This window comes from Centruroides sculpturatus, unplaced genomic scaffold (assembly GCF_000671375.1).
Source record: "Centruroides sculpturatus isolate CEXI.00-Female unplaced genomic scaffold, Cexi_2.0 scaffold2496, whole genome shotgun sequence".
NCBI lineage: Eukaryota > Metazoa > Arthropoda > Arachnida > Scorpiones > Buthidae > Centruroides > Centruroides sculpturatus.
Window position 1 is genome coordinate 14,350 of NW_019386670.1, and position 14,915 is coordinate 29,264.

A 14,915-nucleotide genomic window follows, 5' to 3' on the forward strand; every position below is an offset into this window, starting at 1 on the left:
TCGATGTTAAGAGAGATTTTTGTTAATTTTCAACGTTTATTTGCATAGTTTGTTACATAAAGGTTTTTTCAATTTATGTGAGTTTAAAGAGATCTCAGTGATGCTTAAAAAAGAATAAATTTAACATGAAGACTGAGTGATTTTAAGTCTGGTTAGTCTGACTCTGAGTCTGATTAGTTAGAGTGATTAAATTAGCTAGGTGTATACTGTAAAATATGTTGATTTTTGTCTAAATTTTGATTTGTTGATTTCTGTAAGATTTTCTTATTTTTTATTAACCCTCAATACCGAAATAATCCCGGGATTGAATAAGTATAATCCCAAAATCCCGGGATTAGAAATAATGACCAGGATCGAATTCCCTAAGTATTCTTCTTCTCATCAAAAAAATGGACCTTATTTAAAAAATACCCTTCGTATTTAATAAAATACAGGTATCCCTTGTACAACACAGCACTTCTACAACAGAATTTTGCTCTAACACGGTTCAAAAACTGGGGAAATCCTCCCAAACACAATTTTAGAAATCATCAGCACAAAATTTCACAATTTTTAAGTGTAAATTCCATTATTCTATATATTTTTAAAAATTAACTAAACACATGTATTGTCTCAAATTTGCCCACGGACTTTAGAATATTGAAAGCTTTTATTAGTTTTTGCCTTTCATCAGGTTTACTTTAATGAAAACTGATAGTACAATTTTTTTCTTCCTTGTCCTAGTGTTATTATCAATCAGATGTTATTGTTGCTTTCAAATTTGGCCCTTAAGACTGTCACTGTTTCTTTTTTATAGATTAATCTTTGTATTTAGTAAAGTTTATTTCAACATTTTTAGGTGTTATCAAACTTTATTTTAACCATCACTATTACTTACCTACAAATGATTACTTCATTCATAAAAATGATGAACAAAATATAAAGGTATCTCAATCTCAGTTCATACAATTTCTAACACAAACAATTCAGCATTTGAATAGAAATTCTGGATGAAAAAAATTGCTCAGTATGCAACTGAACAAATGTAACCCTCTAGAACAAATTTTTGATTAATAACATTTTTATTTTGAGGTAAATTCAACAACTTCTTATAAAGGATACTGCAAATTATATAAAAATGATTTGCTAAAACCTTTGATTATAGATCAAATTTAAGGTTGAAAACATTTGTAATCTCAATTAAATGTTTTTACTGGATAATCAAAGGTTTTAGCAAATCATTTTTACATATTTTTATTTTGTCATCTATAAAAAAAATTATGACAAAAATAAAAAAGCTACTAATATTTCTGTTTAAGATTGATGTAAAAGCTCAAAAGATGATGACAATTTGTAAAAATTATTGTCATCTTTTAAAACTAAACTGCAAAACTAAAACTGCATTGTATTGTAATAAAAGCTAACAGTTGTAATCCTTAGTAGTTTTGTGTCTGATAAAATGCAGTTATAGCTAAAAAATGATGGTTGTCTTCTGTATTAACCTTTAAAGTTTTTAATCTTTTAAGAAGTTTTTTAAAAGATTGATTTTTTTAAAAAAGAATAGTATACTCCCTGAAAACTCCCTCATTTAACTAAAATTAATACGAGGGTCATTCTAAAAAAAAAAAAAAAAAAAAACGTTTTGATCTGACAAGCTGTGCAGTTCTCCCACCAACCTCCACTGTCGTGTCATGGACCCATGTTTTCATGCCAGTCTGATGCTAACAGCGAGCCACAACGATCGTTTACTGTTTACAGTGTGACTTATCCTGCCAAGTGTGAGGTTCGTAGTGTAATACGCTTTTTGAANCAAAAAAAAAAAAAAAAACGTTTTGATCTGACAAGCCGTGCAGTTCTCCCACCAACCTCCACTGTCGTGTCATGGACCCATGTTTTCATGCCAGTCTGATGCTAACAGCGAGCCACAACGATCGTTTACTGTTTACAGTGTGACTTATCCTGCCAAGTGTGAGGTTCGTAGTGTAATACGCTTTTTGAATGCGAAAAAGTCCACCCTGTCAAAATTTACAGACAGATAACGAGGTTTATGGTAATGTGATGAATGAAGCTTCAGTTCGAAACAAACGGTGTGGATTATTGTCCAGAGGCATTGTGCTTCTTCGGGATAATGCACATCTGCATGCTGCTGCTGCATTGACAAAGAACTTGCTTCAGCAGTTTAAATGGGAAATTTTTGAACATCCTTCTTATAGTCTGGACTAGGCTCCAAGTGATTACATCTTTTTCCAAAATTGAAGGATTTTTTAGCCGGGAATCACTATGGAAGTGACAACGAACTGAAAGAAGCCGTTAATGATTGGTTCAAGAACTTGGTGGTAACTGAGTATGCAGAAGGCATAGAAAAGCTGATGATATGCTATGACAAATGTTTAAATTTGTATGGCAACTATGTAGAAATATAGCTAAGATATCATATGTGTTGTAAAATAAGTTTTGTTTCATTATCTTAAATAAAAATATCTAGAGAAACAAATGTTCTTTACTTTTAGAATGACCCTCGTATTAACACAACATACAGTACTTTTAATTGTGACTGTTATTTAATTATTGATTGGAAGTGGATTATTGATTACTTTCGTAAACATATTTCTCTTAGTAACAAAAAAGAATGGTACAAATAACAGATACAGATATATACACGGTAGAGCGTCGTTTATCCAAAAGCCAATTATCCAAAAGAATTCCAGTCAGCAAATTTAAATTTTCACCAGTGCTGTGGCACTGCAATCTTTGGCTATGTCTTGGGCTACTCAAATATTTTGTGTTTTTGATACTAAATTAACTTCTGAAGTATAATTTTTTATTGTTTTTATATTTTTCAATATATTTATTTTGTTTGTACAAAATAAAAAAATAATTTTTAACGATACAATAGTCTTCATTAGGCTTAACATCGACGAAAATTCAACGCGAAGCGACACGCAATGGAGAAAAATTTCAACATGGGATAGGTTAATATATTTTTTCGTACATAATCGGTTATCCGAAATATCGATTTACAGAACAACCCCAGTCCCCAATTGATTCAGATAAACGACGTTCTACTGTATCTGTATCTGTTACTTATACTAAAAATATATAAAAAAAAACCACACCACCATATATACAGTGGGTGATCAGTTAATGAACAGTTCAGATAGTGAATAAATTGGGCAACAAACACTTTACTGAACAAACATAAAAAGAAGTGACAGAAAATAACGAATACCAATTGATTTTTTCTTGTCTTCACGTAACAATTCAAAACCTTTCGGAGCGTGGAAGATGTCAACATTGACGCTCAATCCGATACCAATCAGATAGTATTCCTCCAAATTTTGAAATGCTCCCTTGTAATTCTAGCTTTTTGTTTACCTTTCTGACAAATAATTTTTTATAGTCTTTGCAAGACTGTCAGACAGGCACTCGTTAAGTTTTGCATCAAGGTTTATTTATGAAAGGCAAAAGTTTAACTGTCCCATTGGATATTCATTAACGTTTTAATACCAAATTTCGAATTTTATCCAGGCCTTGCATTTAAATAATTTTTTGTGGGCTAGTAGATTTCTGTCCTCTGAATTTTTGTAAGTGCTTTTCTGAACTTTTTATTTAAAAAAAAACTGATAATATTATAGAGCCTAAAAAGAGGAGTGTCAAGAACTAAGCTCACCATAAAAACCAAGTAAGAGATAATAGTCAAGGTAGAAAGTGAGCACAAGATGTCTGATGTTGCTAGGCTTTAACAGGTCTACAGTAGGCACAATCTTAGCCATGAAAGATATATCAAGAAGTCTCAAGCTGCTAACGGAGTAATGAAAATCACATCTGAGAAATAAAGAGTATTTTAGAGCTCATAATGGAACCTGAAACTGATCTGATGACAGAAGAACTCCAAGAACTCTCAAATGAACAATACCAAGAAACTCAGCGAGATATGTTTTCTTTTGAAAAAGAGGAAGACGAAAGATAATCAATGTTGACATCTGCTACTAAAGATCTTTTGAAGTGGGAGGATGTCAGAACAACGATCATCCAAGTGGCATCCAAACCAGAATAAGGTTAATGAGGTTTAGGATCTCTACAATTATAATACTATTAACCTTTAAAGTTTTTAATCTTTTAAGAAGTTTTTTTAAAAGATTGATTTTTTAAAAAAAATAATATACTTTTGGAACCTAACTCTATGTTATGCCTTTGTTTTGTATAGCATGGATTAGCTTAACACAACACTTTTTTGGAACGTAACTACTATGTTATATGACAGATACCTGTATTAAATATCTTTCAATATCTTATCTAGAATAAGAATTAATGTTATGTTATGTTATATTTTATTCATGAAGAAAAATTAATAAAATATAATTATTATTATAAAATTAAAAACAAATTTTTTCAATGTATAAAAATAACAAATGGGAAATTGAAAAAAAACTTACCTTTTTAGGACTATTGAATATTCTTTTACGACTTAGAGACTGATTTCCTTTTAAACTGGAAATTTTAGTGTTTGTTTCCATTTCCAAATGTAGTGATTTTGAAGATAAAGCACTATTTTTATCAAAATTGTCAATTTGTTCATTGTCTGAACTTTCTGAGATTGTTAATGGTTCTGAATTGCTTTCTTCTTCCCATAAACTATCCTGATTAGAAGTTTTTGAATCTGATGGATTGTCTCTTACTGATGGCAATGGAAGTTGATGAAGATCTTTTATGACTGGCAAATTTACTATTTTGTTTCCTTTTTGTAAATGTTCAAAATTTTTCTTTCCACCATATGTTTTCGTTACAACAGACCTAAAAACACTTTCAAACCTATCATCAGCTTCACAATTTATTGATTTTGTTAAATTTTCTGAGTTATCTTCAGATTTTCTACTGTAGCTGTTGCTGTTATTTTCATTATTATTATTGTTATTAGATGATGAATATGTCTGTGAACTAATATCAAGTATTTTGGATGTACTTCTTTGAAGTAACGGCACATTATCACTGGAATTTGTTACAGATATATCAGCTATATTTTTGATGGGACTATGTGAGACAATGTTGGAAGCACATAAAGTAGTGACTTCAGATAATCTAGTATGTGATGGGATATTTGAAGGTAGGTTATTTTTGTTCACTAAACCACAGTTTTGAATTTTTGAGCCACTATTTTCTGACAGTTTTGACACAAGTTTACATGAATATTGGTCCATTGATAATTTACTTACATTGTTAATTTTATTTGATCCCAAAACTTCTACAGAAAATTTTAAGTCATTGTTAACTTTTTTTTGTGAATTACTACCTGTAACTGATATTCGTGAAGCACCACTCTTAAAAAATTTATTTGGTTTTGGTATAGTAAAAACACTTTGTCCTTTAGTTCCTTTTGTAATGAGCAGATTGGATGATTGTTGAGATAATTTTGCAGATGAAGACTCTGCATCAATGTCAAAACTAAAAGGGTCCTCTCCAAAACTAGAAATAGATTTTGGATCCACTTTAATTCGCTTTGGTGCTATTGAAGGAGTTGCACTGCTTTCACTGTTTTCTGACAAATCTTTTTGTCCATTAAGATGAGTCTTTCTTAAAGAAGTAAAAGAAGTCATACCCCATCTTGACCTATGAACGGTAGTCATTGCTACTTTAGTAGTAGTTGGTTTGTTGCTTTTGTCTGACAACATTTGGTCAAACTGAATGCTGGTTTTGCATTCTTGCTTGCGGCTGTATGTTTTAGTTCCCAGCCTGGACATCATGACAAACAACTGAAATCAATATTTTTTTTATTTAGTAACATTTCATTAAATTATACAAATAATATTTTAATAAAAAATAAGTTATATTTATTATAGAGATATAATCATATTTTTATACTACCAAAATGTAAAAGAAAATACTTGAAAAAATTATAAACTTTGAAGTTATTAATAAATAATTCAATTTTTCTCTCCAGTATTTTAACCTTCATACATAAGAATCAAATTTTAAAGAAATAAATATAATCTATATACATAAAATACTTCTATGATTCATCTTTGATGCCAAAGTGTTGAAAGAATGACAAGTAGTAATGCTTGTTCCTGATGCCACCTATTTCATGTGGATAACATCACTATCTATATTTGCAGTTTTCTGTTTATTTGGAGTTTTCTCAATTTGTTTTTTGATCTGTAGTTTAAACACTGTATGTGAAATGCAGGCTGAAATTTAGTAATTATCTTATATATCAATACAAATGGTACTTTGACTCAGAAATTTTAAGATTTTAAGTTTTAGAACAAGTCAATTTGATTGGCAGATTTTGTAGTCAAGTTCAAACTTTGAAGTAACCTTATTCAACATTATCTGCAGGAATATGTAGTAGTCTAAACTCAAATTTTGTGTACTGATATTTCCAAACATGTTAAAAAGAATTCTGCAGGAAAAAAAACTTAGTTCCAACACTCACCACTACAGCATTTAGTTCACTGCAAACAGCAGAAATATATGTAGCATACATACCATATTCATGTGCACCATGGGCAATTTCTAAATATTAAATTGCATATATCATATGAAATACCATTCATTTTTCTGAAGATCAACTTGTCTTGAACATAACTGAGCCCTTAAGAAATTGTGCCAGGGTCTTTTTGTCACTCTCAGCACAAAGTTCTAACGCAAGAATTTTGAAACTAAACTTTTTTGTTAGGGAAATCTCTTCCACATGTCTGGAAACATCAGCATATAAAATTTGGTTAACTTTAGAATACTACATATTACTCTAAACAGAATTATATAGGGATACTTTGTCATCACCCTGTATATCTATTTATTTATGTATCAAATAAATGTTAAAATTTAAACTTCAAACCAATTTTATGGACCAGCAAAAACATTTTGATAATGTAGAATGTAACAATTTTAATAGGTTGTTGATCCTATTTTTACTACCAAAAACAGCCAACACCTAGTGAGTCAAAGCTACTACAAGAACCGATAGGTGTCCAGAATTAATTTTACTATATTTTACATAAAATAATTTATTGTGTTCCTTCCTTATCAGTAGAAACAAAACATATTAAATCTGTTGTATGTTTGATGATAAAGCAGCAAGATATTACATATTCTTCCAGTCAATGTTTTGTATTCTTCCAGTCAATATTTTGTATTTATTAATTATATAAGTTTCATAAAAAAATTTTCAATGGCAGACATTATTATAATTATAAAACAAATACCAATTAAAAGAAACAAATTTTGTTAAAATCCTTTAAAAATAAAAATTTATTTGTAATTTAATTACATAACCTATTTAAAAAATATATTATTACATCAATCAATACAGAAACATACAAAAACCAATGTTATCAAGAAGAGGGTAAAATAAAATGAATGTACAATATATGTTCTATATGTACAAATTTTAAATACATATAAAATTGTAAATTATTTCATAGCAACATAGAATCTAACTTCATAAAATTCAATTTTATTAAAATGTTATGAAATTAAAAAATTTTTAAAAGTATAAGATACAGTAGAACCTCGATTATCCGGACTAATTGGGGATGAAGGTAGTCCGGATAAGAAAAAATCCGGATAATCGAAACAAACACTTTAATTTGTCTTTTAATGATAATACAACACGTTTTCTTTTCGATGACATATCGGCAATATTAAAAGTAAATACTGTATTTAAATCGTGATCAAATTTTCAAGAAACAAACATTCATATTGAATTTGGACTACTACTGACCAACGCTAACAGACTACCTACTGTTTAAAAGGCCCTCTAGTGGCGCAAGAAGACGGATTTTATAAAATAAAAAGCAGTTGAAACTGCAGTTTTATGAATAAAAATTTGATAAACTATTTATCGTTTTATGACGAGTAAAATTTTTTCGTCGCGTTCGCGGCTTTTAAGTAATGCATAAACCTTCGAGGCGCGAGGCCCTTCGGACCGCGAGGCATAGGCGGTGGCCCACGTCGTCCATGCCTTACGCCGCCCTTGGTCATAGAAATGATGTAATTTGAATATAAATTATTTATAAATACGTATGTCAAGTTATATTTTTATTACTACGTAAAATATATTTAAGAGTTTACGACCACTGTGATGGCTGAGACGTTGTTGAAACAAAAAAAGTTATGCATTCCATCATGAACATAAACAGTGTCGTAATTCGCCAAGTGCAAATCAGCAAATTCGTAAAATTTTTGTTTATTTTGAACAATCCGGATAATCGAAAATCCGGATAATGGAGGTTCTACTGTAATGTCTACTTTCTTAATTATTCAATTCTACAGTAGCATTAAATAAAGACTAAAGTAACTTATTTACAGATATAAGCAATTTAATAATTTTTTAAAACATTTTGATGTAGCAATCATTATATCCTCAAAACAGCTTTTAATATTTTACAATAGAATTTAAATATTTGATATTTTGTTCTGAAATACTGGAAACTGAGAAATGTAAACATACTGAAAATTAAATTTACCAATTTACTCTAAGTTATAAGTGAATTTTTAAATATTTAAATCAACAAATTAAACATATAAGAGGAAAAAAAAAGTAATATCAAATAAATGAAAGACAAGCTAAGTATTATATACATTAAATCGTATAAGATTTAGCTAGGACCTGTCAAATAAAATATGTAAGTGCAAAATATATAACTAAGGTTTTACTGTGTTCTTTATAATAAATATATCAAAAGTTTGAAAATTGGCACTTTGTCATGTGAAAGAGATCTGAAGATTCAGCTGACAAAGTTTTCCTACATGCTGTCCAGATGAAGAGAAAAGATATTAAGCAAATCAGTGGATGACTATTTGAACTAAAAAACAGAATTATGATCATAGCAGGTTTTGATAAATAATTTAATTTGAAATTCCCAGAAGCAGGAGTCCAAGAAACAAAAATAAAAGAACTAGGAGAAAGAAAAGTAAGAATAACTTGGTTGCCAAACAAGCTTCTCAGCAAAAACCAGCCACAGATTGTCAACTCTGTATACTTCCTATTTTAAAGAAAATTGACAGTCCAATCAATCAACGACGGGAGTACTGATTCAGAAGTTAGTGATGAGGAGATTGTCTCGGGTCATTAGATGCCACAACACAAATCATTGATGACACTGATATTTAAATTAGATATCAAGGCGCATGCAGGAAAGATACTAATTCTGTTTTTTGATACATGCCGCAGTTTAAAATCAAATTAATTAATAAAAACCGTGTTAAATGACATTTGGATAATATAAATGGCATCCAAGAATTCACATTTAATGGTGCTTAAGTCAAATTAAATGACAAAATTTTATTAAATATAATTTTATTATTTTTCATTAGTACACACACAATTAGCATTTGGCATTATATTTAACATATTAATTTAATGCAAGAATTTTTAATGAACATCTTTTAGAAAGGTACACAGGAATGTATACAGCTAAAAAGGTAAAAAAAAAAACTTTATTTTGGGGATCAAGAATGAATTAATCAATTTTGTATTGTTTCTTATGGGAAAATTTGTTTAGGTTTTAGAACAACTTTTACAAACTAATCATGCTTGAAAACAAGTTTGACTGTATATATCTATATTTACTTGTTTATATTTACTTATTTTTCTTTGTTAATCCATCATTAAAAATAAAGTTCACTCTTGTGTGGAACACGTTGTCATGACTTTATTCCCAAAATGAATCCCACCAAAATTCACTATAAAAATTTTAACAAAATCTATTATTAAACTATTCATTTTAAATGTACTAGAAGAAAAAATATAGAATAAAACAAAAATCAAGTTTGGAAACATACAAAAATGAATACAGTAGTAAAAAGATTAAGTTAATAATGAGTTACATCTACAATATGTTAAGTCAGCTTGAATCATTGTGTTTTACTAATAAACATTTTTAAGCAAATTGATATATCTTATAATATAACATATATGATTCATGCCACTAGTTATATACAAAATAAACAAAACTGTCTTTTGGCATTAATTTTAATTTTCAACATTTGTTTATTTTGTAAATCTTATAATTTGTAAGTGGCTATGGTACTACTTAGTTGTGTACTANTTTATTCCCAAAATGAATCCCACCAAAATTCACTATAAAAATTTTAACAAAATCTATTATTAAACTATTCATTTTAAATGTACTAGAAGAAAAAATATAGAATAAAACAAAAATCAAGTTTGGAAACATACAAAAATGAATACAGTAGTAAAAAGATTAAGTTAATAATGAGTTACATCTACAATATGTTAAGTCAGCTTGAATCATTGTGTTTTACTAATAAACATTTTTAAGCAAATTGATATATCTTATAATATAACATATATGATTCATGCCACTAGTTATATACAAAATAAACAAAACTGTCTTTTGGCATTAATTTTAATTTTCAACATTTGTTTATTTTGTAAATCTTATAATTTGTAAGTGGCTATGGTACTACTTAGTTGTGTACTAGATTTTAAAGTAAATTTTAAATTAAGGATTATTACTGTTAAAAAACTCATGTAAAAAATTACTATCCTAATCATATTTTCAAAATACTAATTATTTAATAACATTTATATTAATAATAATAATTATATATATCATAACATTAATTTCTACACATCACAGGGAAAGCATAAATCTCTTAAATTACAATATATTAAAAAATTCCTGCAAAATTTGATAAAAGTTTCATAGCTTAAAAAATTATCATCAAACTGTTTAAAAATAATTTGAATATATTCTTACTAATAATTATTACTATGACCAGTAAAATAAATGTTTCAAATCTTGCAATATTTATTTGTACAAATATTTTAAATATATGCAATTTTTTAAATTAGGTAACAATAATTATGTGTAATTTTAAATAATAAATATTTATAAAAATGTAAAAACCTTCAATAAAAATCAAACTTATACCATTGTAAGTTCAGACAGTAATTATTCTAACATATTAAAATGAAAGATTTAAGCTTTGTTCAAGTTTTAATTCAGCAAGACTATATTCTTATCCCTTTCATTAAAAATCCACCTACTAAGTTAAACTTGATTTTAAAAAAACTTGGCTCAAATTGTCATGAAGAATATTTGGGATTTTCCTTTGAAAGTCCAAATTACCAAATTAAAACTTTAGTTTTAAGTAAGTATCAAAACTAAAAGTTTAGTAAAAAATAGAATGGATACAAACAAACAACTCTACTAAAACCCAATACATTGTATTGCCATTGTTTATATATATGCCTTGCCAGGGCATACATTGGCTGGTTGCATGCCTTATGAGGGAATTTACAGAACGAGGGTGCTTGATGTGTCCCTAGCTGGCACCGTAGTAACTGACGATGGTTATAGTGTAATGTTATATATACTGAAAGACGAGATCGAACCAGAGGTATGTGTGGCATAATTTGCAACACATCCGCACGGTAAGTGAGGGTTGCCGGTTTGAGTCCTGCTCTGGGCCAATTCTTTTCTTCTAGTAAATCTAAATTTTTTAATTAAAAATTATAATTATTAAATTTATTAAGAGATTGCACCTAACGCCTCCCTCTAATATCAAATTGTTTGGTAATTTATTAATATTATAGCCGTTATTNAAAAAAAAAGGCTTTATTTTGGGGATCAAGAATGAATTAATCAATTTTGTATTGTTTCTTATGGGAAAATTTGTTTAGGTTTTAGAACAACTTTTACAAACTAATCATGCTTGAAAACAAGTTTGACTGTATATATCTATATTTACTTGTTTATATTTACTTATTTTTCTTTGTTAATCCATCATTAAAAATAAAGTTCACTCTTGTGTGGAACACGTTGTCATGACTTTATTCCCAAAATGAATCCCACCAAAATTCACTATAAAAATTTTAACAAAATCTATTATTAAACTATTCATTTTAAATGTACTAGAAGAAAAAATATAGAATAAAACAAAAATCAAGTTTGGAAACATACAAAAATGAATACAGTAGTAAAAAGATTAAGTTAATAATGAGTTACATCTACAATATGTTAAGTCAGCTTGAATCATTGTGTTTTACTAATAAACATTTTTAAGCAAATTGATATATCTTATAATATAACATATATGATTCATGCCACTAGTTATATACAAAATAAACAAAACTGTCTTTTGGCATTAATTTTAATTTTCAACATTTGTTTATTTTGTAAATCTTATAATTTGTAAGTGGCTATGGTACTACTTAGTTGTGTACTAGATTTTAAAGTAAATTTTAAATTAAGGATTATTACTGTTAAAAAACTCATGTAAAAAATTACTATCCTAATCATATTTTCAAAATACTAATTATTTAATAACATTTATATTAATAATAATAATTATATATATCATAACATTAATTTCTACACATCACAGGGAAAGCATAAATCTCTTAAATTACAATATATTAAAAAATTCCTGCAAAATTTGATAAAAGTTTCATAGCTTAAAAAATTATCATCAAACTGTTTAAAAATAATTTGAATATATTCTTACTAATAATTATTACTATGACCAGTAAAATAAATGTTTCAAATCTTGCAATATTTATTTGTACAAATATTTTAAATATATGCAATTTTTTAAATTAGGTAACAATAATTATGTGTAATTTTAAATAATAAATATTTATAAAAATGTAAAAACCTTCAATAAAAATCAAACTTATACCATTGTAAGTTCAGACAGTAATTATTCTAACATATTAAAATGAAAGATTTAAGCTTTGTTCAAGTTTTAATTCAGCAAGACTATATTCTTATCCCTTTCATTAAAAATCCACCTACTAAGTTAAACTTGATTTTAAAAAAACTTGGCTCAAATTGTCATGAAGAATATTTGGGATTTTCCTTTGAAAGTCCAAATTACCAAATTAAAACTTTAGTTTTAAGTAAGTATCAAAACTAAAAGTTTAGTAAAAAATAGAATGGATACAAACAAACAACTCTACTAAAACCCAATACATTGTATTGCCATTGTTTATATATATGCCTTGCCAGGGCATACATTGGCTGGTTGCATGCCTTATGAGGGAATTTACAGAACGAGGGTGCTTGATGTGTCCCTAGCTGGCACCGTAGTAACTGACGATGGTTATAGTGTAATGTTATATATACTGAAAGACGAGATCGAACCAGAGGTATGTGTGGCATAATTTGCAACACATCCGCACGGTAAGTGAGGGTTGCCGGTTTGAGTCCTGCTCTGGGCCAATTCTTTTCTTCTAGTAAATCTAAATTTTTTAATTAAAAATTATAATTATTAAATTTATTAAGAGATTGCACCTAACGCCTCCCTCTAATATCAAATTGTTTGGTAATTTATTAATATTATAGCCGTTATTTAGCTCGATAGCATACAACAGTGTTTGGGTTTGGTAATAGAATGGATACTATGTAAATTGACAAAAATAATTTTATATCATATCTGGATAAATAGAACTTTTATTACGATGTTATTTTATAGATATCCATATCTTTTTGAAAAAATAATTTACTTATGTAATTTAAAAACTTTGTATTAAAATTCAATCTAATATAAAACAAATGACATATTCCACTGTATTTGCAAATTTTATTAACTTTACTTACAGATAATTATAACTGTCACTTACCAATTTTAATACTTACAAAAAAAAAATAATGAGACAATAAGGAATGAGAATTGTTACTCTAACTAAAAATTTAAAAAATTATTCTTATGTTATTCATGTTCATTAAATTTTTCATTATATATTATAATATGTAATATATAATTCATTAATTTGGCACCTGATAATCCAGAATTGTCTTATAGTAATATTTCATACTAGTAGGTTATTCTATAAATCAGAATTTGTTTGGGCAGTCTGCTAAAGACCCCAGGTGAAAATTAAGCAAAGCCATGAACATTGCTACAGGTTGGATGGTTCACTATGGAAGAGAGAGCAATGTGATCAAGAAATATGACTTATTATATTATCTTCAGATTGATTAGTATGAGTAAACAAATCAGAAACATACAGAATTGGCACAAAATGCATAGGAATGTCTGTAGCAATTACGTAATTTATTAAATTTTGTAACACAAATATCTAGTAATTTAACATTTTTGATAATCTGGCTGTTTCTACAGAACCTCTCTGGTTCTGCAGGGACTGACTTAAACTTTTACTGTATGTTCAGTTTTTGACACTGTTGACAAACTAAAGTAACAGCCTTTTTTATATTTATGCAATAAACATTTGGAAAGCACCACGATAAGAATGCATAACAGAATTTAAAAAAAAATGACTAAGAAAATACAGGCATACCTCGACTTACGTCGTTTTCCTGGAACCAATTACCGACGTAAGGCGAGGTATACCTGTATATCAGGACCAAATATAAATTATAGTCCAAATCAGGCCAGGCTAATTATGATTTGTTATATGGCCTGTAAAAATAAAAAAAATTTGTAAATTCCATGGAATCTATATTTTTCATATGAAAAATTTTTAAACTACTGCTATGTACTGATAATACTGTGCTCTGTGAAATAACATTTTGGTCATTCTTTGTTTTTGATTGCAGCACAATGAAAAGAACAAGAGTACAAAGACAGTGAATAAAAAATAAAACAGTGGACTTGCTCTTTGTACTATGCTTAATTATATTATTATTTTAAAAATGTCCTCATTGTTTTTAACCACCTGTTTCAATTTTAGGATTACCATACATCTGTATTTAGTATGGACAGTCCATACTTTACAGCAGTGTTTCTCAACGGGGGCGATATCGCCCCCATGTGAGCGTTTTTCCATGTTCAGGGGGCGATTAGCAACAATTTATATTTTGGGGGGCAAAAAACAATTTTCTGGGCGATATAGTAAAACATTATATTAAGAATAATTAGATATTTTATTCGTTATATCGTACAATAATTAAACAAATAACATTATACTAGTCACTAGTCTATTCAATGCAGTACGAATTTGG

At 28.1% G+C, this 14,915-nt stretch overlaps 1 protein-coding gene across 1 annotated transcript; it reads right to left on the reverse strand.

Annotated features, from left to right (window-relative positions):
• Positions 1–4,174: 4,174 nt before the first annotated feature.
• Positions 4,175–5,741, reverse strand: LOC111615529 (putative uncharacterized protein DDB_G0289263). The gene has a single exon (XM_023356930.1). It carries the CDS (start codon positions 5,718–5,720, stop codon positions 4,356–4,358), a length of 1,365 nt encoding a protein of 454 aa, XP_023212698.1. The 5' UTR covers positions 5,721–5,741; the 3' UTR covers positions 4,175–4,355.
• Positions 5,742–14,915: the final 9,174 nt, after the last annotated feature.